Raw genomic sequence first — 25,331 nt, 5'->3', positions numbered from 1 at the left:
TGCGGACGTTTTCGGACGGGTTTTCTGCTGATGCAGTTTCCCTTACGACTAAAATGCATGGAGCAGCAAGTAATTCGCCAGTCCACATGTTTTCTGACCGCGCTAAATTTTCAGACAGTTCAAAATTGGCACTTTAATTGAATAGGTCGAATGTAAATTCGACTGAAAATTGGCAGTGACAATTTTTGAAATGCCAGAAAAATCAGCACTAACTAAAAACCCTCCCATAGACAAAGGCTGCAGCAGGCTCCTGTGTATGGATTTCATCAGACAGACGTCTTCTCAACCTTAGAACCATTTATTTACCATCCAATTTGATTTCACAATGTTTTCAATTTTGTAATGAGGTTTACAGCATGTCATGTGACTTCTCAGTAATGCAGATGTGTGTGTGTTTGTATTGTATATTTGTGTTACAAATCACAAGCACACACCATAATGCCATATAGTCCTGATTTTTATTTTGTAACAGTTGCCAATTTCCTCACATTTTTGAATAAATGATCTGAAAAAAAGAAAACTATTTTCCCTAGTGTAAAATACTTAGTAATATAACAAATTAAGACGAAATATTTTATATTCAAACAAACTGTGTAAACATGTCATACTGTAGTACACGGTGATGGGTATATTGTCAAAATTAAATACATGTGAAAATATATATCTGCCATAAACAACACTGTTTGTAATACTATTGTAACTTAACAATTTGTGTAAAACATATTTGACCTATTTTTGCGTTCATCTCAATTTCAGGTCAACAAAACTTTCCAGGAGTTAGGTGTGTTCCGGGATCTTGGAGCAATGTGGGAAGAGGTTCGGCCACAGTTCAAAAGCTTCCTAGAAAGCAGCAAAGAGATGGACCTTGTCAGGGTGAGTATATTATGCAATACAATAAATGATATACCACAGTGAAAGCAGCTGTGGCTCTTTCCGGACTACCTAAGTGCATTATTGGAAATTACAGTTTTACATCCTAAATAATTAAAAGCAGTGCTTTTTCCTTAAATACATTTAGGTTGTTTAATTCCTGGGTCCACCGCTGATTTAATCAGTTGAAAATAGTTTGCTGCTTTTTAAAAAAAAGTTGTTGTTTAGTGCTGTATTTCATCCATTAGACAGCTGAAAATTTAAGAACACTTTTTTGAATAAAGTGATTAGAAATACAGACATGTAAACAGTATATAAATTCTGATAGAAAGACAAGCGCACAATGTTGGAGCTATACTCTGCTGGGTTAGTAGGGGCATCATTCTTAAGAAAATATTATAAATATTTGCTACCGATAAGGAGTTTTCTATTATCCTTGTCACCATATAGTGATCAATAAGCCTACTGGTGAGCACATGGAAAACATAGGTAACCTTTTAATACTCTACTCTCTTTTAGACTTTACTGACCAATAAAGGCAGCAAACAGTTCCTAGATAGCCAGCTGAACGCAACAGGTTGGTCATCCGAAGACATTTCAAGATTTCTGGCCAAAGAACCAGGAGAAGGACAGATGGAAAGTGGAACAGTTTACACATGGAGAGAAGCCCTGAATGAGACAGACCGTGTTGTATTGACCATGTCACGCTTCATGGAGGTGAGGTTCACATATGCCTTTTTCAACTATAAAGCATTTGTCTTTTGTCAGTTTCCTGGTTAGGTTGAGTTTTCCATTTTAACTTAAGCGCCATCTTTGTCTCTGTGTATTGCTTCTGTATATGCTTCTGTATATATCAATGGCACCTGCACATTACAGAGGCCCCTAGCTGGCAGCATCCATACATCTATGTATGTGTAATACAGTAGTCGCTAATGAGCCATTGTGCTCAGATCTAGCCTAAACCAATTTAAAGATAAATACCTCAACAACTCTGTGTACATCTTTCCAGTGTGTCAATCTGGACAAGCTAGAACCAGTGGATACTGAAGACAATCTTATAGGCAAATCTATGGAGCTGCTGAATGAGAGGAAGTTCTGGGCAGGTGTAGTCTTTATGGACTTGCCAGATAATGACACCATACTTCCTCAACACATCAAGTATAAGATCCGAATGGACATAGATAATGTGGAGAGAACCAACAAGATTAAGGATGGGTGAGTACTAAATAGATCTACTGTATTATTGATTCTATCTATCTATCTATCTATCTATCTATCTATCTATTTCCAAATGTGTGGAGATCACAATATATCTTGCCAGTGACCTCGCAACAATCAGCTTAAAAGCAAAAAAGAAAAATCTTTGAGCTTGAGTTGATACTTTGTTTTGCAGTGCATTACTGTATGCACATAATCTTACATTCTGGTGAAAGCACCACCATTTGCTGCAGTACTTATGGCTTGATGTTACAGTGCATGTAGCAATTCATCAAAGATGATTTCTGACATGTAGTAGAATGCAGTTGGCAGATGACCTGTTTTGTCCTGTTTGTGGGATCACCTTCCACCTTCTCAGTCAAAGTGCTACCAGAGGTCCGAAGGGATTAGTGGCTGGATCTTTTCCAGTTGAACACTTACGGGTGTTGAAAAATGAGGAACTTATTATGTGTGCGGTGGGCAGCAGGATAAACCAGTACAGGTTGAGTATTCCTTATCCAAAATGCTTGGAACTAGAAGCATTTTGGATAATGGATTATCCGTATTACAGAATATTTTTATATTTCAATGAGGTATGTTGAGGATGGGACCCATGTGTAAACACAAAATGCATTTATGTTGTATAACCACATCAAACACATGAAAGAAATACAAATGTATTTTATTTGTGCATGAAACAAAGTTTGTGTATTATTTTAGGCACTGAATTTGAACGCTAATCAATCATTTTCTTGCACATAATTGGTGGCAGTTACATGTCATGTCCCCAGTAGTGCCAGGTACAGATGTCCCCAGTAGTGTCAGTTACAGATGTTCCCAGTAGTGCCAGTTACATATCATGTCCCCAGTAGTGCCAGTTACATATCATGTCCCCAGTAGTGCCAGTTACATATCATGTCCCCAGTAGTGCCAGGTACATATCATGTCCCCAGTAGTGCCAGTTACAGATGTCCCCAGTAGTGCCAGTTACTTGTCATGTCCCCAGTAGTGCCAGGTACATATAATGTCCCCAGTAGTGCCAGTTACATATCATGTCCCCAGTAGTGCCAGTTACATATCATGTCCCCAGTAGTGCCAGTTACATATCATGTCCCCAGTAGTGCCAGTTACATATCATGTCCCCAGTAGTACCGGTTACATATCATGTCCTCAGTAGTGCCAGTTACATATCATGTCCCCAGTAGGGCCAGTTACATATCATGTCCCCAGTAGTGCCAGGTACATATCATGTCCCCAGTAGTGCCAGTTACAGATGTCCCCAGTAGTGCCAGTTACTTGTCATGTCCCCAGTAGTGCCAGGTACATATAATGTCCCCAGTAGTGCCAGTTACATATCATGTCCCCAGTAGTGCCAGTTACATATCATGTCCCCAGTAGTGCCAGTTACATATCATGTGTCCAGTAGTGCCAGTTACATATCATGTCCCCAGTAGTACCGGTTACATATCATGTCCTCAGTAGTGCCAGTTACATATCATGTCCCCAGTAGTGCCAGTTACAAATGTCCCAAGTAGTGCCAGTTACATATAATGTCCCCAGTAGTGCCAGTTACTTATCATGTCCCCAGTAGTGCCAGTTACATATCATGTGCCCAGTAGTGCCAGTTACATATCATGTCCCCAGTAGTGCCAGTTACAAATGTCCCCAGTAGTGCTTTTAGCAGAAGAAAAAAAAAGTAAATTCCGGAAACTAAGGTTTTCCTAATAATTTGGTTAATAGATTTCTGGATAAGGTATACTCAACCTGTGATATAAACATTGTTGAGAAATGTAATTGTCATTGACAAACATTCTGCAGCACTTTCTATTAATAACAATACTAATGTTATTATTGGGACATTATAAAGTTTTGATATTTATTTTCAGTTACTGGGATCCTGGTCCTCGCGCTGACCCATTTGAAGACATGCGGTACATTTGGGGAGGCTTTGCTTACCTGCAGGATGTAATTGAGCAGGGGATCATTAGAATACAGACCGGCACAGAGAAGAGGACAGGAGTCTATGTCCAGCAGATGCCTTACCCTTGTTATGTAGATGACATGTAAGTAAGAAAATCACTGATCAGTAACTGATGGAGAAAGAAATCCTACGTAGGAATTAAAATAAGTAGAAAGGATGGTAAATTGAGCAATTGTGCAGAGAGTTTATGATCTATGGGTGTATTAAGGCATATATATTTACCAAGTGGGGCAAATAAAGTCAAAGCGGTTAAGGTGACCAGTCTGAAGCAGACTGTCATATAGCTAAGAGTCATAGATTATGGATGGTCTGTCAGGGGCAATACTAGCAGATAAATCAAAACACAAATAGAACACAGACTCAATAAAGGATATCAGCCGAGCCAAGGATAACAGAAGGTTGGGGGAAGGACTTGTCACAAAGAACTACTGAACTAGAGTTCCCAATCTCTACATTCTCTTGGTCCTTTCCCATTACGATTAGCCTAGAAGGTATTGGGGAAGTGAAGTACAGAGGTCCTGGGTTTTGGTATCAAAGTAATTTTCTAAATGTGGGCATTTCTGTACCAGTACAAAGTTAGCTACACAATTAGTATCTATTGATTTTTTACTATTATACGGCCATGTTGTACATATTTACGATGCTAAATATCATCTGCTGTGAATGGGAGTATTTTCCACACTGTCTTTGTGCCACAACATTGATCCCATTTTTTAACTTCAGATTCCTACGAGTCATGAGCCGATCCCTACCCTTGTTCATGACTTTAGCATGGATTTATTCTGTTGCTGTAATCATCAAGGGAATTGTGTATGAGAAAGAGGCCCGACTGAAAGAGACGATGAGAATCATGGGACTGGACAATGGAATTCTGTGGCTGAGCTGGTTTATCAGCAGTCTTATTCCACTTCTTATGAGTGCCGCGCTATTGGTCCTGATTCTCAAGGTAATTTCAGAGCATCATTAAATAAATCCATAATTGAGGATTTTAAAATTGATGGTAGAGCATTGCTATAATATTATAATACTTGAGCAATATGAAGATAGATAACTGCATACCAAGCCCACATTTTATATCATACTAAAATGTCTGCTCCATTTTCTTCCCCAGACTGGAAACCTCCTGCCATATAGTGATCCAAGTGTGGTCTTTGTCTTCTTATCTGTCTTTGGAGTGGTGACCATCTCCCAGTGCTTTCTGATAAGCACCATTTTCTCCAGAGCTAACCTAGCGGCAGCCTGCGGTGGCATCATCTACTTTACACTTTACCTGCCTTACGTACTTTGTGTTGCCTGGCAAGACTACGTGGGGTACACGCTCAAGATATTTGCTGTAAGAATCTGTCTTTATACTGATACAGAACCCAGTATTACATAAGTGGTATATAAGTTTTCTCTACTATAAAAGTGTGGGCCTAACTAATAATGTTCATCATTGTGGCTTTATATGATTATTAAAGGCCAATCTAGGGTTACATACAACTTGCCTGCAGTTCCACTCGTACTACCTAAATGAATAAGTACCATTTAGTACCTGTGAAATGTGTCATGCAGCACCCCTTAGCTACTGTCTGCTTGAGCACATTACTATGAGCTTCCCTCTTACATCACAAAGCATCTTATTCAACTATTAATATGTTCAGTAGTAATAATATTGATTTACACTCACACATAGTTTAACGTTCCAGTTATATCTAAACACTGCACATTTTATTCTTGCAGAGCTTCTTGTCGCCTGTTGCCTTTGGGTTTGGCTGTGAAGTTTTTGCCCTTTTTGAGGAGCAAGGGGTCGGAGTGCAGTGGAGCAACCTACTAGACAGTCCTCTCCAAGAGGAAGGCTACACACTTACTACCTCTGGCTTCATGATGCTGTTTGACACCCTGTTGTATGGAGTGATGACCTGGTACATTGAAGCTGTCTTTCCAGGTAATCAGCTGTGTGTACAGTAGTCACATTAAACTAGAAGAACCTGTATTAAAGCAGCATTTTTCCACGTGCAGGTTTTACAAGCATTCATCAGCAATGGTTGTAACCAAAGAATAATACAAACCTATTTCTCAATGCAAAGTATGGTTGTCTATTTGTTTTTCCAATGCTGGTAACATTAACATACAATGTGTTTGAGACATGCCAATTTATACTTAGGTTCTCACCAACAAAATTTTGGGTATGCTTAGATTAAGTATTTTGGATAATACACACGTGCATTATTTTCAGGCATCTTCATACATGAATGTGAAGATGTGATTACTTCCTCCTTTGATAAATGACCTTGAAAAGGATACGCGATCCTTAAGAAATCCTTAAAAATATATATATATCTTCCAATCGGTCCGGCACTCCGTTCACTTCAGCAGCGGCTCCCGTGCCTTCTACTAAATAATGTGCTGGTATTCTACTTGCCCAGTCTACATATGTGCGGAAGGCCATACAGCAATACTAATTGCTCTGAGAGGGCCGAATAGAACTTTACACATATATATATATATATATTTTTTTTTTTTTTTCTGTTTTCAAAAGTACCTTGTGTCTTTGTTTTATCTATATCCAATATGTTATATTTCTGCTTCCTCTTTATAGGGGAGTTCGGAATTCCCAGACCCTGGTTTTTCCCATTCACAAAGTCATATTGGTGTGGCGAGAAACCAAAGACGGATGTTCATCCCCGCAACTTGCAAAAGAGTTCATCTGAAGGTAAATCCCTACAACTGTTTTTTTGTCTTGTTTTATGCTTAAAGCATTATATTTATAGATTTTATATTACCCATATTTTAAACACTATGGGGCTGATTGGGAATAAAGAAGGAAAGAACAGGTAACCGTGCATCTGGGTAAAACCATTCTGCAATACTGGTGGAGCATATGTAACATGTGAAGAGAGATATAGATGTTGATTGGCATGTCCAAAATGAATTCTAAATTGCAGTCTAAATTGCAGTTGCGGGCAACACGCAAAAGCACACAGTATTTACCCTGCATGTTAAAATATGATTTTTCACCCATAAAATTGCAACATGGTTTATCCAGGTGCACAGTTACTTGCTCTCTCTTACCTTATTCCCAACTCAGAATCAGCCCCTATTGCCAGTGCACAAGAAAGTTGCTAAATTTAGAGCAATTAGAAAATATATATATATATGATCAACATTTTGCTTTCTTTTTTTAGTCTGCATAGAAGAGGAACCTGCACATCTTCCATTGGGGGTCTCCATCCAGAACCTGGTGAAGATTTACCGTAATGGTAAGAAAGTGGCAGTAGATGGCCTATCACTGAGCTTCTATGAAGGACAGATCACCTCTTTCTTGGGACACAACGGAGCTGGAAAAACAACAACTATGTAAGAACTTTACATTATAATATCTTGGCTTTAAACTGTATTTTCTGTTATTGGTTAACCTTGCCACATTGTATACCAGCATTTTCTTAGCACTCACTGTTTATGGATTGACAAAGCAAAAGTGGGAAGCAAATATATTTATTTTAGATTGTCTTTTTTTTCTCCAGGTCCATATTAACTGGTTTATTTCCACCAACTTCTGGCACAGCGTATATCATGGGGAAAGACATCCGCGCTGAACTCAGCTCAATCAGGCAGAATCTAGGAGTTTGTCCTCAGCATAACGTTCTCTTTGATATGTGAGTAGCCCAGAGCTTAACTGGAATGACATGTAAAACAGTGATTACCAATGCCTTGTCCTACCTATTTACTGTAGAGCAAAGGGAGAATGCTGTGTACTCCCAGTAATCCCCAGTTACCACTGTCACCCTTTGTTTTTTCTTGTCATTCTATGCTGATAAAAAAATATATTTGAGGTTTAACTCCTGTATAGCTAAATATACATACAGACTTTATTGTGGAATACTTTCATTTGTATGGGCCGTATATTTTGGCCATAGCTTTAATGTACCAAATATTTAATCCAATATGCTTTCATACGGGGCCGTAAGGATGGTGTAATGGTTAGCATTACTGCCTCACAGCACTGATGTTATGGGTTCGATTCCCACCATGGCCCTAACTGTGCGGAGTTTGTATATTCTCCCTATACTTGCGTGGGTTTACTCCGGGTACTCCTATTTCCTCCCACATTTCAAATATATACTGGTAGGTTAATTGGCTCCCAACAAATTAACCCTAGAATGTCTGTGTGTGTGTGTGTGTGTGTGTACATGTACATGTGGTAGGGAACATAGATTCTAAGCTCCACTGGGGCAGGGACTGATGTGACTGTTCAAATATTCTCTGTAAAGCGCTGCGGAATATGTGTGTACTAAATAAGAAACTGTTAATAAATAAATAAATAAATATTTCTTTATTCAGTATGTTCTTTATCACATTTGCCTTTTAACATTGCCAGCTGTTGGCTGTTTTTGAATAGATCAGTTTAAAATGTATTGCATTCTAATAAATATACAAGATTCATGTAGAAGATAACTGTCCTGTCATTTCAACTTAAATTTGTGATATTAGTAGTAGTGGTAGTTCAGTTACCATTACTACAGACGTTTAAAGAATGTGAACTGTACACTTGTAAAGTCATGTTTCTGGAGAATGGAAAAGCTGGGAAGCATGCATGTCATAAACCTGCATATTTTTTTGCTGGCTTCATAACTGATCACGTACATGGCCTTATTTAAGGTGAACTGATAGATATTATTAGTGATTCAGCACTTATAGCTTTGGCTTTATCTGTCAGTTTATAACGTCTGCCATTGGCAATCCCTGATAATGAATTCATCTTTACTCTTTGAGCATTGGCTCCAATTCAAGATAGTTATTTATTACCAGTTGTTTGTATAGAGCACACATATTCCGCAGCGCATATTTGAACAATTACATCAGTTCCTGCCCCAGTGGAGCTTACAATCTATGTTCCCTACCACATGTACACACACCCACGCACACAGAGACACACATTCATTCTAGGGTTAATTTTGTGGGAGCCAATTAACATACCAGTATATTTTTGGATTGTGGGAAGAAACCGGAGTACCCGGAGGAAACCCATGCAAGTACGGGGAGAATATACAAACTCCGCACAGTTAGGGTCATGGTGGGTATTGAACCCATGACCTCAGTGCTGTGAGGCAGTAATGCTAACCATTACACCATCCGTGCCACCCTGGTACCATGTGAGGGGATATGTTCGCTAACACATCCCCTTACATGCCTCCGCTAGCAGTCGAAATTATCCTGACTTCAGAAATAAATGTCAGTCTCAACTGACTTTCATTTCCTCTGCAAATTGCCGAAGATGGGGCGGGTGCTGACGTCCTGTGATGTCAGCCTCCCATCCCTGGCAGGCATCGGCCCACCTGCACACCCATGGGAACGCCCAGTGTTTTCATGTGGATGCCCATAAAACGCTGACCATTTCCATGGGCGTTCCCAGTTTCCGACCCTGACCCTCCCTCCTCACAATGAATGACCCGCGTACGCGCTTGGGCATGCACATATCCTCCACCATCGGAACAGGGACAAATTTGCCCCGTTCCGTATGGTGCTGAATCACACCATAAGTTCATTGTAATTTTGTTAGTTCACTTATTTCATGGAACCAAATTCTAGTTGAAAAATAAATTCATAAAAACAATATTTTGTTCATTATCAATCAATACTGACAATTATTAAACATTTAAATTACAAATATTTTACTACCAATGTTATATTTTAATATTGTTAGCCCTTAAAAATTAAAAGTTATGTAATTACTTTTCATGAAAGGTTGTACAGTGCATTTTGAATGGTGTGTTAGAATTGCCTCATGGAGTCTGTACTGTATGTACCCTTCTTTTTGAAGTTCATTGACATAGTTCATTTTTTTTATGTATGGGTTTAATCCTTGCGAGCAGAAGGCCTTTACTATGCTTGTGTGTCTCTGCCTATGGAAACTCATTGAGGCATGTAGCTATGCTCCCTCATCTGCGCCTCTCTGCATTTCCCTCCAGGCTCACTGTTGAAGAGCACATCTGGTTTTATGCAAGGCTGAAAGGACTGTCAGAGGAGAAGGTAAAAACAGAGATGGAACAGATGTTAATCGATGTTGGTCTTCCCAACAAGAAAAAAGCCAAGACAAGTCAGCTGTCAGGTAACGTAGCTAATGTGGATTTAATAATTAGCTACACAACTAATATAATACCCCTTTCACATCGCACTTTTAAAACGGTAAATTGCCGATTTTTTTTCATTTTAAAACGTTTAAGCCTGCACTGTGAATGCACCAGAGCCGATTTACAGTTTAAAGTTAACTGGTATTTCGAACCGTGTAAAAAGCAGAGTCCTACACGGTTCCTTGCCGTTTTTTGAGCAATGTGAATGTGTACAATGTGTCTGAAACGGTATTTCAGGCAAACAACACAAGCTACAGAGCAGTGATAGGCTGTCCCCTTTATAATGACAGGCAATGTTGACACTCTGGCTTGAAACGTGTTCGGGTTGAAACGGTTTGACTGCTATGTTGAATGAGACTTAACCGGTATTTAAAACGGTAATCTGCGGCAATGTTAAGGCTCTGACCCGTTTTTATTACCGTTTTAAAATACCGTTTTTTAAAACGTGTCGGCGATGTGAAAGGGGTATAAGAAAATGCTGAATAACTACATTTGAATCTTTAAACAAATCAAAATGCTAAATAAATATTCAGTGTAGACTAGACAGACTGGTACCATGTCACATCAGTGTGGTGCCATATGAAAACATTCATCAGGGAACCCAATGTGTAGGATTCTGCTTCATATATCTGCTACTTTGCACCCCATATATGCCAATCAGCAATCTCACAGTGCCATACTTGGACATATACTATGTATAGATGGGACTATTTCAAATATTTAGGTTATTGCTACTAATAGTGACTATTGAGTGCCACTAAGTTCCTAAATGCTCTTCTCATACTTTATCCTAATCATAAAACTGATTCTTTATAGAATAGTATGATTAAAATATTTTATTGCACCAGTGCCTAGTGGATTTATTAGACTGCTTCCCTGGCATTTAGCATATTATCTGATTTTTGAAGAGGTACAAATGATGGACTTTCCAATCAATTCAGTAAAGAGAAAACTCCTTTTTAATTGAACTCTATTGGATGCATATTCATTTATTGTGATTGTCTTTATTATTGATGTTGTACTGCACTTTAAATGTTGTCTGACTATGTAAGTTGTATTTTTGTGCAGGTGGTATGCAGAGGAAGCTTTCTGTGGCCTTGGCATTTGTAGGTGGGTCAAAGGTTGTCATTCTTGACGAGCCCACAGCTGGAGTGGACCCATACTCTCGTAGAGGCATTTGGGATCTGTTACTGAAATACAGACAAGGTAATTAATATTAACTACAAAAAGAAACTGATAATTTGGTAAATTAATGTCCATACCGAAGGCTAGAATGTAACGATTACACAATTTCTCAGTCTTGTAAAGAGTTAGTTGTACCATGTTCTTCCAATTCCAAAGATTAGAATTAGAGTGTTCTGGAGTACTCAATCAATTGTTTTATTTCCAGGGCGGACCATCATCCTCTCCACACATCACATGGATGAGGCAGACATCCTTGGAGATCGCATCGCTATTATCTCTCATGGCAAATTGTGCTGTGTGGGCTCTTCTCTTTTCTTGAAGAACCAATTGGGGACTGGCTATTACCTTACTTTAGTAAAGAGAGATACAGACTCTTCCCTTAGTTCCTGCAGGAACAGCAGCAGTACAATGTCTTACCTGAAAAAGGTAAGTTTAGGCTTTTATTTGGATAAAAAGGCAATGTGGACTACCGTGGTAATGCAGACAGAGTATAATCATATGTTGTGTTTAATCGAGAACTGAAGTAAAAAAAGCTTTAATGTTGGCTCCTTGTAGATTTTTTTATTTTTGATTGTCCTGAAACTGGATTATGATGCCGCTTGGCAGACAAATCTTATGATTGTGTCCGCATGTACAGGGAAGTTGTATCCATCTCAGTCATATATCCACTTGCAACTCAGTGGTGTAACTGGGTGGTAGCTGGATATTCAAACGAAGTTTAGTGAAGGCAGTGGCGTAACTAGATAGTCGTAGGCCCCATAGCAAAGGTTTGTATGGGCCCCCTATTTAGCAACTGATGGTGACAAATGTATGTAAAACATATTACTTAGTCAGTAAAGATGGGCCCCCTTCAGCTCTGGGCCCCATAGCAACTGCACCCCTAGCACCTATGGTAGTTACGCCCTTGAGTGAAGGCTTGTTAATGGATGCAGGCAGAGCTGTGTAGAAATCTGACTATAGACATATCACTTGCACAAAGGATAGTGCTATTGTAATTAATTGTTGGTAATCATGACTGCTATGCTAAGTATATGACCTGGAAGTGGTGCGGTTTGGAATCTGCTCATGCGTGGGACCTATTCTGCATAATCGCTTAAGGCCCCCATACATACATTAGTCCGACTTGTCCTAAGGACAAGTCGGACCTGATTTTCCCACAAGCACCCTGGTAGGGGGACACATGAATAGGCACTTGATGTGCCAAGTTTTGCATAGGATAAATCAAATGTGATTTATCCTATGGCTCTTCCGGGGAGCTGCAGGCAGAGGGAGCAGGGGGGGCGGCGGGCGTGGTACGCTGGCGAGGGGGAAAGGAGTGCCTGGCAGGGGGAGCAGGGGGCTGCAAGGTGGAGGGAGCAGGTGAGTGGCAGATGGCGGTGATCTAACAAATCTTATGTGCAGTTGGTCCGACTTCCCGACTCCAATCCAATGCGCACAGGACCACACATCGGATCGGATGGGGTGTCTAGACATGCACTTGGCCCGATTTCACTGGCCGATCCATCCAAATCGGGTGAAATTGGGCAGATGGCGGTGATCTAACAAATCTTATGTGCAGTTGGTCCAAATTCCCGACTCCGATCCAATGCGCACGGGACCACACATCGGATCGGATGGGGTGTCTAGACATGCAATTTCACTGGCCGATCCATCCGAATCGGGTGAAATTGGGCCCAAATTGCATAGTGAATGGGGGCCTTTACAGTTCTCCTGCTGCTGGGTTTTGGGTAGAGGACAAGCTTTGATGGTTGTATTGTTCAGATGGTAATCTGATGTTGCATCTCCGGGTTGCAAATCCTGACAAGGGGGGTTTGCACGGTGAGGATGGCTTTTTTTAGCGAGGAAAAGCCGTTCTCGACTGCCGCTCACTGTATTCTATATTCTGGAGAAATCCTCGCCGCCCTCTGACCGATCCCCGGAGCGGCAAGGTTTGCCGCAAATGCAGGGAGCCCGCTGCATATAGCGGCGATCCTCTCCGTTTTGTCACCTCCTCAGGGAGCAGGCGAGGTGGAAATGGCGAGTGAGGAGGGGCTATTGAATACTCTGATGACGAACTATCAGCCCTGCTCGCCGTATAGCTTCCCATCAGCCGCTCACCCCCTGCATTGAATATACCCATAGAAGTAAAATAAAGATGCTAAAAAACTTTACAAGGCAATTCAATTGTCCATGATGTGTCCCCAGATTAGGGTGGCCAATCCCGGGATCGGGATCGGCGGGATCCCGGGATTTGGCCCTAAAAATGCCGGGATTTGAATCCCGGGATTGGATCTTCCAATCCCGGGATTGCGGGATTGTCCTGCGCATGCGCAAATCTAATGTCGGGCAGCGCTGAGACCAGCTCAGACGCTGCCCGGCTTCTCCCAAACCCCGGTGTGCTGCTCTGCGGCTGCGTACAGCGTGACCTGATGTCAGAGGTCACGCTGCGCAGCTTGTCTGCGGCTCCGTGCCCGCCCACCGCCCGGTACCCGTGCCGCCTTCACTGCTGCCCGGCTACTCCAAGTCCGCCTCCAGTCCACCGCTGCCTGGCTCCCGCACATCTGCAGGCCTCCAGACCACCCGCACACAGCCCCCAATGAAAGCCGCCGGCCTCTGAACATCACAGCGGGCTCCCGCAGCAATGGCCGGGTGAGTTAGACTGGGTTTGGGGGGGGACTAAAGTTTGTCATTCTATTGACAAACTCAATCCCGGGAATCCCGGGATTAGGCATTTTTCAATCCCGAATCCTGGGATTGAAAAATAGCCCCGGGATTGGCATCCCTACCCCAGATTGAATTTCAAAGCTGTGTTTCTCTGCACCATATTGAGGTTTTCAGGAAAAGTAGTAAGACTTGTTTACTGTAATGCACAGCTATGTGCACAGCGGGTATCCAATTAGCCACTAAGTAATCTCTTTTACTAATGATTAAAGTGTTAAGTAAGAACTGGTTATTTAAGTTTTGTCTTAGAGTGACCTTACTTATCGTCTAACATATGTATCCTCTTAATGTTGAGGATCTCTTAAAAGCATTAACGACTCGTTACCAACTCTTTCAATTTAATAAGAAGTGTGTGAGCAGCTGGATCATTAATCTCTAAATACTTTAGTAAAATAAATCTGTTTTTACCAATGTAATACATTGCACCCATACACTTATTGAAAAAAATATATATATTTAATAGCTATGCAGTGTATTGTTACTTATAGCTTTATTATGAGCTCCTACAATATATGATTTTGCCCTATTTAGATTTTTAAGCCTTTCCCATTTGGATTTCCCATTAGCCTGTTTTTTAATGGATTTTCATTGCCACTATTAAATATATTAATATTAGATTTCTGGGTACTTATGTATTATCTGGGCTCCCATGTTAAATGCACCCCATTTTTTCATACCCCTACTATCCAACTACACATGGAGTTGATTTTATATAGTGTGGCGAGCGCAGCGAGCCACCGTGCCCGAAGCGTGGCGAGCGGACGTGGTCTCATAAGAAAAACAGGAGCCCAGATATTACATAAGTACCGATTTCTGTATATAGCACTTATTCATGCTACTTAGAACAGTATAAATAATATAACTACAGCAATATAAAGCCAATCAGTAGTTGGGTATTGCCACATAAAGGAACTTCGCCAGTTAACATTTGGTATGATGGTACCCCATCATTTGTGGGCAGGAAGGTGAAAGGCCAGCTCCTACTTGCAAACACAGTCAGAGGCAGATGGTGGCAGCGCCATCAGGAGCGGGGACCACAGAAGCGGTGATTACTACACATAGTAAACATACTGTGAACCGGAGAAGAGAAGCCACAAGTAGGGTAATTATTACTAAGTAGCTCCTTATATAATCTTATACCTAACCCTTCATTCTATCCAATCAGAAATGCAACTGATAACTATTGTAATCACCGCCACTGTTGCCCCTGAGCCCGATGATGATAGGGTCAGAATCAGCTGGCAACCACTCACACCCATAGTTCCTAATGATTTCATTGTTGCTGGACTTTATTAATACTTGTGGCTCTCCTGAATGTGCAGCACACATCTCTGTAACACTAACCACTTACCACTGCCCTTCCTTCTACTAAACAAGTACCTCAGCTGCTGCTCTTCCTTATATAGAAAAAAGTGTATTGTCTATGCTGCTTTGATTACCTGATTGAATTGAAAGCCATCATACACAATCATGTGCGTTGGTGTACTGACTATATTTATGTGTTTATCTTTCAGGAGGATAGTGTGTCTCAGAGCAGCTCTGATGCAGGACTGGGCAGTGACCATGAAAGTGATACACTGACCATAGGTGAGACATCTGATGGAGGAGAAACAAAGGAAGGCTCTCTCTCTCTATATATATATCCACTATATAGCTATGTAGATAAAAGTGATTGCGCAAGTGAAATGGTGTTCTCCTGCAGAAGATATGTGTTTACATACAGTAGGTATACAATGTGTGGAGATGACACTGATTAGATCATTTGCTAATATCTTGCTGGAAGGAAATGGCTGAGCTTGAAAAGGCGATCATAGTAGGCAGCTCGATCTGAGGTATGTTTCTGTTTTGACAAGAACACTTCATTGGGAGGACTATGCACTTGGATAATATGGGACAGCAGCTGCTCCAATCACAAAAAAGGAATGTAGCGCAGGGCTTACAATGGTAAAGAGCGCGTAAAATCTGTACAATGGCGGCGAGTTTTATGAAGTGACACATTACCATCACATGGTTGTGTTTGGCAATTGCCAGGAAAGCATATAATGCTAGAGTGTACAGTACCTACAGTACAGCATGGAGGTCATTACGTTGAGGCTGTTTCAGCTGGCTTGGCATGGGTCAACTGGTGAAATTAACTCTGAGAAGTATAAATATGTTCTGAACTTAAGGTGGAATGGGAAAACATACCGCCTACTGTTGTTCAGGGACTTGTGGACAGTTTGCCAAGATGGGTGCCTGCAGTAATCACTGTATGTGGTGAACTAAAAAAGTGCTGACGTCAATAAAATCTCATTGATCTATTTGCTGTCAGTGTCCAATCACTTTTGTCTACATAGTGTATATAGTGCGAATCATAGTCTGTGTCAGAATAGGCTGTATGGAATTAAGATGTGTGTAATTGAACCTATACCTGGATAGACATAATCTTAGATGAAATGGTTACAAAGGACATGTACTGTAGGACTGTAGATGAAATTATTACAAAGGACATTTGTTCTATTTGTTTTGTCTTACAGATGTCTCGGCCATTTCAAACCTCATCAATAAACATGTGCCTGAGGCCCGGCTGGTAGAGGACATCGGACACGAGCTGACATATGTTCTACCCTATGAGGCTGCTAAGGAAGGGGCTTTTGTGGAACTTTTCCATGAAATAGACGATCGTTTATTTGACCTTGGCATCTCCAGCTATGGAATCTCAGACACCACTTTGGAAGAGGTGGGATTATACATGTGTAATATATCTTTGCTGCTTTTTGGTGACCTTGCAAAACATAAGGTTTTATGCATTCAAGGCACATTCCAGCTGTACAATACAAATACCATTACCATTAGGCTCAGACCCGTTTGGAATCTGTATAGTGCACCATGTGCTTTTCTTCAGTGTGTCTGGAAAAGCTTGGCTGTAAGTCAACCTTTGTAATACTGGTGTTTCCATCAGTCTAAATATAATAACAGGAATAATGATCTCATGTGAGATCTTAATGGTGACTAGTCACTTTTAGTAGTCAGTGGCAGTAATAGTATCTGCGTATTCCATGACACACAGAAAAAATCTGCTGGAATGCAATTTGCCCTATCACCATGAAATAACAACTGGAAATATACATAGCTGTAGGCTGTAATGTACTAATCGGTTACCTGTTTCTACAGATCTTCCTGAAAGTAGCGCAGGATACTGGCGTTGATGCAGAGACTTCAGGTAATTTCATGGTTCTGCTGTGTCCCTTCTACTAAACAGTGGGGCTGATTCTGACGTAGACCAATCCCTGTGCCCAGATTCAAAGGACGAGTATTTGTAGTACTTGTATTATAGCCTATGCAGATGTAACTGTGTTTCCATGAATGTGGCCATTTTGGTGCAGGAACTAGGTAGCCACAACATGGAACTGCCATGATTTGTATGCAAGTATTAAAAGCTCTGTGCCTGATTCATACAGATCTCTTGCACCTAGAATGGGAATGGTGCAACTGCCAATACCAATGGTGATGGTTGTGGCAGCTGGCATTAAATCAATGGGCATACTTAAGCCACATACACACTAGAAGATAAAGTGACAAATATCTGTCAGAATGCCCATTCTGAAAAATATCTTTTACATTATCTTCTAGTGTGTACGCTTGATGTTGTTAACAATGTGCACCCATTTGCATCGTTAACGACCCACTCCCTCGGACGGTATGTCCAAGGCAGGTCCTCATAAATGACCGCCATGCTGCAGCGGCAGCATGGCCGTTGCTTCCCCCGGCGCCCCCTTGCCATTGCTGACCTTGGATATTGGAGTCGGAGGGGTTAAGGCTTAACGGCTTAAGTTTGCAGATGCATTAACACCCACATTGGTTGAATGCATTCTCACATTATCATAAGGTAGTAAATCAGGCGTCCGCAGCTGGCCACCACTACAGCCAGAGTGCCTCAGAATCAGCACCAGTGTGTCATTTATTATGGCACATTTTTTTTGTTATGTATGGTATTACAGTATAATCATTATTCCCACAGACGGGACACTACCAGCCAGGAGGAAGAGATATGCCTTTGGAGACCACCAGAGCTGCCTGAGACCATACACAGAAGATGACAACTTTGAGACTAATGACTTTGACACGGATCCAGGTATTTTAGAACTTATTTATGGCTTAATTTGCAGCGGTCGGTGTAAGTGACGCACTACCCCCTCGAGCTTGCAAGTGGTACAGGCCAAGCAAAGGACTACGTCAGCCATTGCTTACAAAGCCTACACAGCTGGCAGATATGTTGGTGGATCCATTTGAGCATCCGTTCGATATATCGGTCCCTGTCATGCAGCTGGGCTGACATTTGAATGGGTGATTGGGGATATTTCTGTGAATAACATCAGTCACAAGCATATAACTGCTACACATCAATGAATGCGCCCATGCTATAAGTTGACGATTCAGTTGAATGACCGATATATCGCCAAGTGTATACTCAGCATTAGTAATAGTGCTTTGGTCAAATTAATAGCCCCTCCCATCATTACAACTTAATATAACATATTTTGGCTCCGCTAAGCTGGTATATATATATATATGTAGCAACTTACATTTTAGGTTTAGAGGACACCGGTAAACATGAACATTGTCTTTACAAAGGTCTATTACAGTGGAAAAAAATAAGCACTTTTTCTTGTGATACTCATCTGTCAGCTGCATGTCTAATACCTGTAGTGATCTCTCCTAATGTGCCCTCTGTGCAGAGTCACGGGAGACAGACTATCTCAGTGGCATAGATGGCAAAGGTTCCTATCAGGTGAAGAGCTGGAGTTTGATGCGACAACAGTTTACCACCTTACTCTGGAAGAGGCTGCTGTATGCCAAGCGCAGCAGAAAGGGATTCTTTGCACAGGTGATTGAAACTAACAAATGTAAAAGGACTCACAGTGCTATATTCTATGAACACAGGAAATCCACCCAGTTTTGCTAATATTCCATTTCAATGGAATTTGATTGGACGGAATTAGTTGCATCACTTTCTAATAAGAAAACAAGCCCTTTTCTGCTAACATAATCCTATAACAATGCTGTAATAACAGACAGGTCAGTCCGCTATATTGCAACTGGCTCGTTGTCTTATTCAGTTTAGGCAATGTTACTTCTACTCATTTCAGTTGCTAACACATTAATTCTTTGCAATACACGTGTCTCTGCCTATGCTTCAACAAATAGCTGTTGTGAATATGACATATAATGAAAAGTTCTGTACTTGGAGCCCGATTCAGACCTGTTCGCTTGGCTGCAAATTAGTGTGTGCGAGCCATCCGTACGAAGACAGCCAGGGAAGGCTAGCGCTCGCTAGCTGCTCGCAGAGTGATTGACACCCTGTGGACATTTGGGGGCGGTAACCAGGCATTTTCTTGGAGTACCCCAGAAAACACAGGCGTTCCCCGGCCGTTGGGAGTGAGGGCCACTGAAATTATCAGCGGCCTCCTCACCACTACCTCTGCCGTCTAGACTTATTCAGCACTGTAAATAAAGCCAAAAACCATTAGATGGTGAGTGATTCTGGATGGTTTTCCCCTCATGTGCACGGGTGCAAACCCATTTGCAGCCATATGCATGGGTGGAATTTCACTCGGGCAGGGCAGCCTTAATCGGCTAGCTGGGCTCCAAAAACTCACAGCTGAGCGAGCAGGTGAATCAGGCCCTTAGTTAGAAGATGGAAATAAATGACAGTAGTATTAGCAAAACAAAATCTAGTATGTATCCAACCGATAGTAACTAGGACAGTTTTGTGATCCTCCCAGCCTTCACCTGCAGCACCCAGCTCCTTACTGTTTTGTTTTTTGTTTGTAATGGTTATTTAACAGGCCTGCATATGCTATTACAGATAGGTGCCTCCTTTATTGAATATGTGTATACACTTAAATTACAGCAGAGATTTACAGCAGGCCTTTAGGGGATTAGAGGGTGCTTGAAATGGATCATGTTGCCTATTACTGATATGGGCAATACTATAGTATATAAACCTGTAAGATATCCCAAGGAAGCCTTTTAGAACCGAGGGCCAGATGTATCAAGCTTCAAAAAGTGATACAATGGTGAGTGATAAACAGCCAGCCAATCAGCCTGTTATGCTGAGTTTGAAAAATGAAAAATGACAGGTGGGAGATGATTGGCTGGTTGTTTATCCCTCTCCATTTGATCACTTTTTGAAGCTTGATAAATCTGTCCCTCAGTCATAAGATGCCCAGACAGCCGGAGGTTGGTCAGTTATAGAGCCATAAATTAAAACCGCTTTGAATCTCATATAAGGAGGATAATGATGAATAATATAACTCTGCCAATATATTAACAACAACTCTCTCCTCTTTTACTCTTAGATTGTGCTGCCCGCTGTCTTTGTACTCATTGCATTGATGTTTAGCCTCATTGTGCCACCTTTCGGTAAATACCCCAGCCTTGAACTTCAGCCTTGGATGTATGAAGAACAGTATACCTTTTTCAGGTAGGTTTTAGCACAAACATATAATATATATATATATATACTCTATATATTTTCTGTTCAAATTCTCAAACCTTATATGTCATTACATATAACATGTGTTATAGATCCTTGAACCCCTGTTCTCATTTTTTTACTTCTTTTATTACAAGTTCCTTGTTATGCATTGTACTATTAGTCACAGATGCCTGCAGGACATGCATTTATACTACTTTTATTTGTGAAGAATAATAGAAACAGGATCCCACATTTCAAGCCTGACGTTTGTTGCATTGTGTAGGCTATCTGTGATTACTTGCCTGATTCCTTGCCTCTGCTTGCTTTGCTTGTAGCAATGATGCCCCGGAGGATGCTGGTACGGAAGCGCTCTTAAAAGCATTGATTCAGAAGCCTGGCTTTGGAACTGCGTGCATGGATGGATATACTGTTCTGTAAGTGGAATCTGTGTGCAGTTCACGCTCTCTTTAACACTTAAATGGCACACTGACAACAAATATGTATTGTGCTACACAGGGGTATTCCTTGCTCTGGTGAAGATCAAGAATGGAGAACTCAGTTTGTCTCGCAGGCCATAGAAGATATGTTTCTTAATGGCAATTGGTCAATGGAAAATCCTTCTCCAGCTTGTGAATGCAGCAATGAGAATATAAAGAAAATGCTACCAGTCTGTCCACCTGGCGCTGGTGGCTTGCCACCATTTCAGGTAGGCAGTCCTCATAGTGTTATGCAACGTTATTAACTGAGCACTCTACAAACCATCTCCCACTTTTCTGGGGCTGGTAAATCAGGACTGTCACACTGTCGTAGGAACATTTGGTGTGTATACTGTTATGAGTCTACATGTTTGAACCGTAATAAATGTTAGCGAATGCTAATAAATACATTAGGTAAATATGTTGAAGTGCATTACAGATGCAAAAGCTTGTGAATCAGAGAATAAAACCTGTTTGTTTGCATAAGTGAGGCAGTGAGTAAACTGTAGCAGTGCTAGTCACAAGTGACAGTTGCCCATAGCAACTAATCAGATTCTTGCAATTTTCTTCTAGAGGTGTTGGATGAATGAGATAAATACTCAGATTAGTTGGCATGGGCAACATGTCCACTTCTATAAACCCACACTTTAGTAGATATACTGCTAGGTATCTCACTGGACCAGATGTACTAAGCTTCAAAAGAGATAAAATGGAGAGTGATAAACAACCAGCCAATTAGCTCCTACCTGTTATTTTTCAAACCCAGCCTGTAACATATCAGGTAGGAGCTGATTGGCTGGCTGTTTATCACTCTCCATTTTATCACTTTTTGAAGCTTGATACATCTGGCCCAATGATTGTGTTCCTTCTTCACTGACTGATCACATGAGCACATAAAGGTTCCTTCCTTTCTCCTTAAAATCTAAAGTTCTATAAAGATGAATTAAACTTAAGTCTATGTTGAACAATCTACGTAGTTAGTATGAAAACAAATATCCTGTTTTTATCAAGTAGCACCTCCAGGCAGACAAGTAATCTGTTAGAAATGAGATTCAGCATATCCTGTTGTTGAGCACTGTGCATTATGCAGTTCCCTGAATATGCTGGCAATGGATACACTAAGCATTATTCCTGGCTTATTCTTCAGAGGCAGCCTTATGCACACAGCAGAGTTCATCAGATGCAATAGGTCGCATTAATGGGCAAATTCAATTTACAGCATAGCTGCCTACCCTCCTGCATTATGCAGGAGACTCCCTGAAATAACAGCAATCTCCCTCTCTCCCTCATTAGTCTAGCAATCTCCCTCATTTCACCTAGCCCACATTACACTGTTACATTTTTTGGGAAAAAGGAATGAGAGATAGATAATTTACATTGAATCATCAGCACCATTTCCCAGCACTTTACCAAGTATAGTAGCTCTTTCTACCTGCTTTGGGGCTCATCTACATTTGGATATGTAATTTTAAAATATTTCTCTCAGATGTAGCAGTACACACCCAGCCCTTTGGGTGGAGCATGACACGCCCCCTCAATGGGGCGCTGTTCAAAATTCGACTACCAACTATAATCTCCTTGAAACTGTTTTTCAAAAGTAGACAAGAATGTTTTACAGTGATGTGAATAGCGCCAACTAGTGGATAATGAAGGTGGCGATGCTGTTTTGTGCCCTATCGTGGTGCAAATATCATTGCAATGGGCAATTAAGCCTGAAAATTCTAGTTCTCATGAATAAACACCCACGAGTACTAGCGTTCTCCAACATAAAAACATGCTGATTTGAATAGCTCTGGGAGCTCCTTGCTGGCACTATTCACAGCGATGTGAATTGATCAAATTAGGATCAAATCCAGCTAAAGTTTATTATTTTACAAAAATACATCTCCTAACCATGTTGTAAAAACGGAACATATTTATTTTTCATGCTGGTAAAATGTTACACTATAATTTAGAGCTGAGCTAAGATTACTATTTTTATGTTTAAATAGTTTAAAGATGACTGGTATATTAATAATGTGCGCACAAAATGATATTGGTTATGAGTCATGACACATTTCTCTGTATTCTTTTAAACAGAAGAAACAAAACACTTCAGATATCTTGCAGGACCTAACAGGCCGGAACATATCTGATTATTTGGTAAAGACGTATGCACAGATTATAGGAAAAAGGCAAGTACATCATTCCAAAATTGTACTTTTATATGGCCAAATAATTGTAATAATTAGGACAGGAACAGCTAAATGTAACCTTTTCCTAAAACTTTTTTTGCAGCTTAAAGAACAAGATCTGGGTGAATGAATTTAGGTATGTTATCTTGTCACTTTTTACCCCTTTCAATGTATTCTTGTACATAGTGGTCCTGATTCAGATAAAGCGGGCGCAGATATGGCTACTTTACATACTCAGAAATATATCTGCATCCCCGTCCCAGCACAGTGGCCACCTTATTAGGTATGCCAGCTTTATTTTACAGCAAATATCTAATCTGCCAATTACAGTATGTGCAGTCTAGATGGGCCAAGTGGTTCTAGTCTGCCATGACATTCTATATTTCCATGTAATGTATAATAATATGAATACAGGGATAGGTTCAGTTTTTCTTCAGAACAAATGGAAAATACATCTTATCCAAGTAACTTTGACTGTGGAATGATTGATGGCGCCAAATGTGTTGGTTTCAGTATCTCAGGAACTGCTGATCTCTTGGGACCTTCGTGCACAACAGTCTCTAATCTTAACCAAGTCTGGGGCAGATGTATAAAGCCTGGTGAAGCGATAAAGTGGTGATAAAGTAGAAGGTGATAACGCACCGGACAATCAGCTATTTTTGAAATATGATAGTTGGGAGTTGATTGGCTGGTGCCTTATCACCTTCCACTCTATCTCCACTTGATCTCTTTACCAGGCTTAATACATTTGCCCTAATGTTACATAAAACATAAACATAGGGAGAGCGGCCGTCTTGTTGCTAATAACATATTGGAAGTGAGTCAGATGTGGACAGAAAGTGCATCACTAATGCTAACTTGGAAGCAGCAGTAATAGTAAGATACGGTAATGCAGCAGGAGGCATCTGGTATAAGTAGATGCCTCCTGCATGCATGTGTAATCTAGAACTATGTCCAAGGATGCTGCACCGGATCACCTATGACACCAGAAACCATCACTGCTCCCTCCCTACCCCCAATTGCCTGCAGACTGTCAATCAACTGAAGTTTGTAGCCTTACTACATCCAACATCCAAACAAAACACAGAGTTCAGTGTACTCCAATGGCCTCCAGTTACCAAATGTCAGTCTCATCCACACTCATTACTCGCTCCCATTCCTGACTGCAGGACTTTCCTCTGTGGAATGCCCTCCCAAGCACAATAAGACTCTCCTCCAGTCTCCAAACCTATAAGCGTTCCCTAAAAACTTAGCTCATCAGGCAAGCTTATCAAATTACAGAACCAGTCAGAGAACCTTGCATTCTGGTGGAATCGATGCAATAAAGAATACAGTATCTATCCTTATGTATCAATGTCTATTTCCCTATAGAGTTTAAGCTTGCGAGCAGGGCCCTCCTACCTTTTGAGTGTCTGTAAATACAGTGGGTGAGATTTAATAGGATGAGAGATTCAGAAAGTGAGAGATTTGGGAAGAAATCTCCAGGTTTTTTTTAAAGCGGCAATCATTTACACTGCAAAACCAGTTTGATTTTGCAGTGTAAATGATTGCCGCTTTAAAAAAACTGGAGATTTCTTACCAAATCTCTCACTTTCTGAATCTCTCATCCTATTAAATCTCACCCACTGTTTTGTTGTATCACTGTCTCCTTTGTAAAGCGCAACGGAATATGCTGCGCTATATAAGAAACTGTTAATAAATAAATAATAATAAAGCACCTTTGAAGTGTGGTGGAACAGGAGATTAGCAGCATGAATATGCTGCTGACAAATGCATAGTGACTGTGTCATGGACAAGAAGCTCTAAAGAATGTTCCCAGCTAGCATTATTTTGAATCCATGCCACAAATAATTCAGGATTTTCTAGGGAAGTGGAAGTTCTACCCTTTACTTGAAAGCTGTACCTAATAAAATGGCTACTGTGTGTGTATATGTAAATCACATAGCATATACCGTGTTTCCCCGATAATAAGACACTGTCTTATTTTATTTTTTTCATCAAAAAACACCATAGGGCTTATTTTCGGGGTAGGGCTTATTCTAATCAACCATGCCCCCATTCCTGCCTTCACAGCCCCCATTCCTCCTATTAAAGTACCATGCCCCCAGTCCTCGTTTCAGAGCCCCCATTCCTCCTTTTAAAGTACCATGCTCCCAGTCCTGCTTTCACAGCCCC

At 40.9% G+C, this 25,331-nt stretch overlaps 1 protein-coding gene across 2 annotated transcripts in view; it reads left to right on the top strand.

Annotated features, from left to right (window-relative positions):
• Positions 1-25,331, top strand: part of ABCA1 (ATP binding cassette subfamily A member 1) — a 103,705-nt gene that overhangs the window by 54,730 nt on the left and 23,644 nt on the right. The window contains exons 11-34 of one of the 2 annotated variants that reach the window (XM_083184856.1): positions 757-873; positions 1,390-1,587; positions 1,880-2,085; positions 3,954-4,130; positions 4,772-4,994; positions 5,160-5,381; positions 5,771-5,975; positions 6,630-6,743; positions 7,216-7,387; positions 7,555-7,686; positions 10,000-10,139; positions 11,230-11,367; positions 11,552-11,772; positions 15,008-15,148; positions 15,561-15,633; positions 16,563-16,765; positions 17,200-17,248; positions 18,047-18,160; positions 18,765-18,913; positions 20,388-20,512; positions 20,842-20,940; positions 21,023-21,212; positions 23,062-23,156; positions 23,260-23,292. In XM_083184856.1, the coding sequence (XP_083040982.1) occupies positions 757-873; positions 1,390-1,587; positions 1,880-2,085; positions 3,954-4,130; positions 4,772-4,994; positions 5,160-5,381; positions 5,771-5,975; positions 6,630-6,743; positions 7,216-7,387; positions 7,555-7,686; positions 10,000-10,139; positions 11,230-11,367; positions 11,552-11,772; positions 15,008-15,148; positions 15,561-15,633; positions 16,563-16,765; positions 17,200-17,248; positions 18,047-18,160; positions 18,765-18,913; positions 20,388-20,512; positions 20,842-20,940; positions 21,023-21,212; positions 23,062-23,156; positions 23,260-23,292 (3,536 nt within the window). The remainder of the gene's footprint in view (positions 1-756; positions 874-1,389; positions 1,588-1,879; positions 2,086-3,953; positions 4,131-4,771; positions 4,995-5,159; positions 5,382-5,770; positions 5,976-6,629; positions 6,744-7,215; positions 7,388-7,554; positions 7,687-9,999; positions 10,140-11,229; positions 11,368-11,551; positions 11,773-15,007; positions 15,149-15,560; positions 15,634-16,562; positions 16,766-17,199; positions 17,249-18,046; positions 18,161-18,764; positions 18,914-20,387; positions 20,513-20,841; positions 20,941-21,022; positions 21,213-23,061; positions 23,157-23,259; positions 23,293-25,331) is intronic. The other variant, XM_083184865.1, reaches the window with a different exon arrangement.

Source organism: Crinia signifera, chromosome 1 (assembly GCF_055691185.1).
Source record: "Crinia signifera chromosome 1, ASM5569118v1, whole genome shotgun sequence".
NCBI classification, from domain to species: Eukaryota; Metazoa; Chordata; class Amphibia; order Anura; family Myobatrachidae; genus Crinia; species Crinia signifera.
The sequence above is the reverse complement of the archived record's forward strand: the minus strand, read 5'-3'. Positions and strand labels throughout refer to the sequence as shown.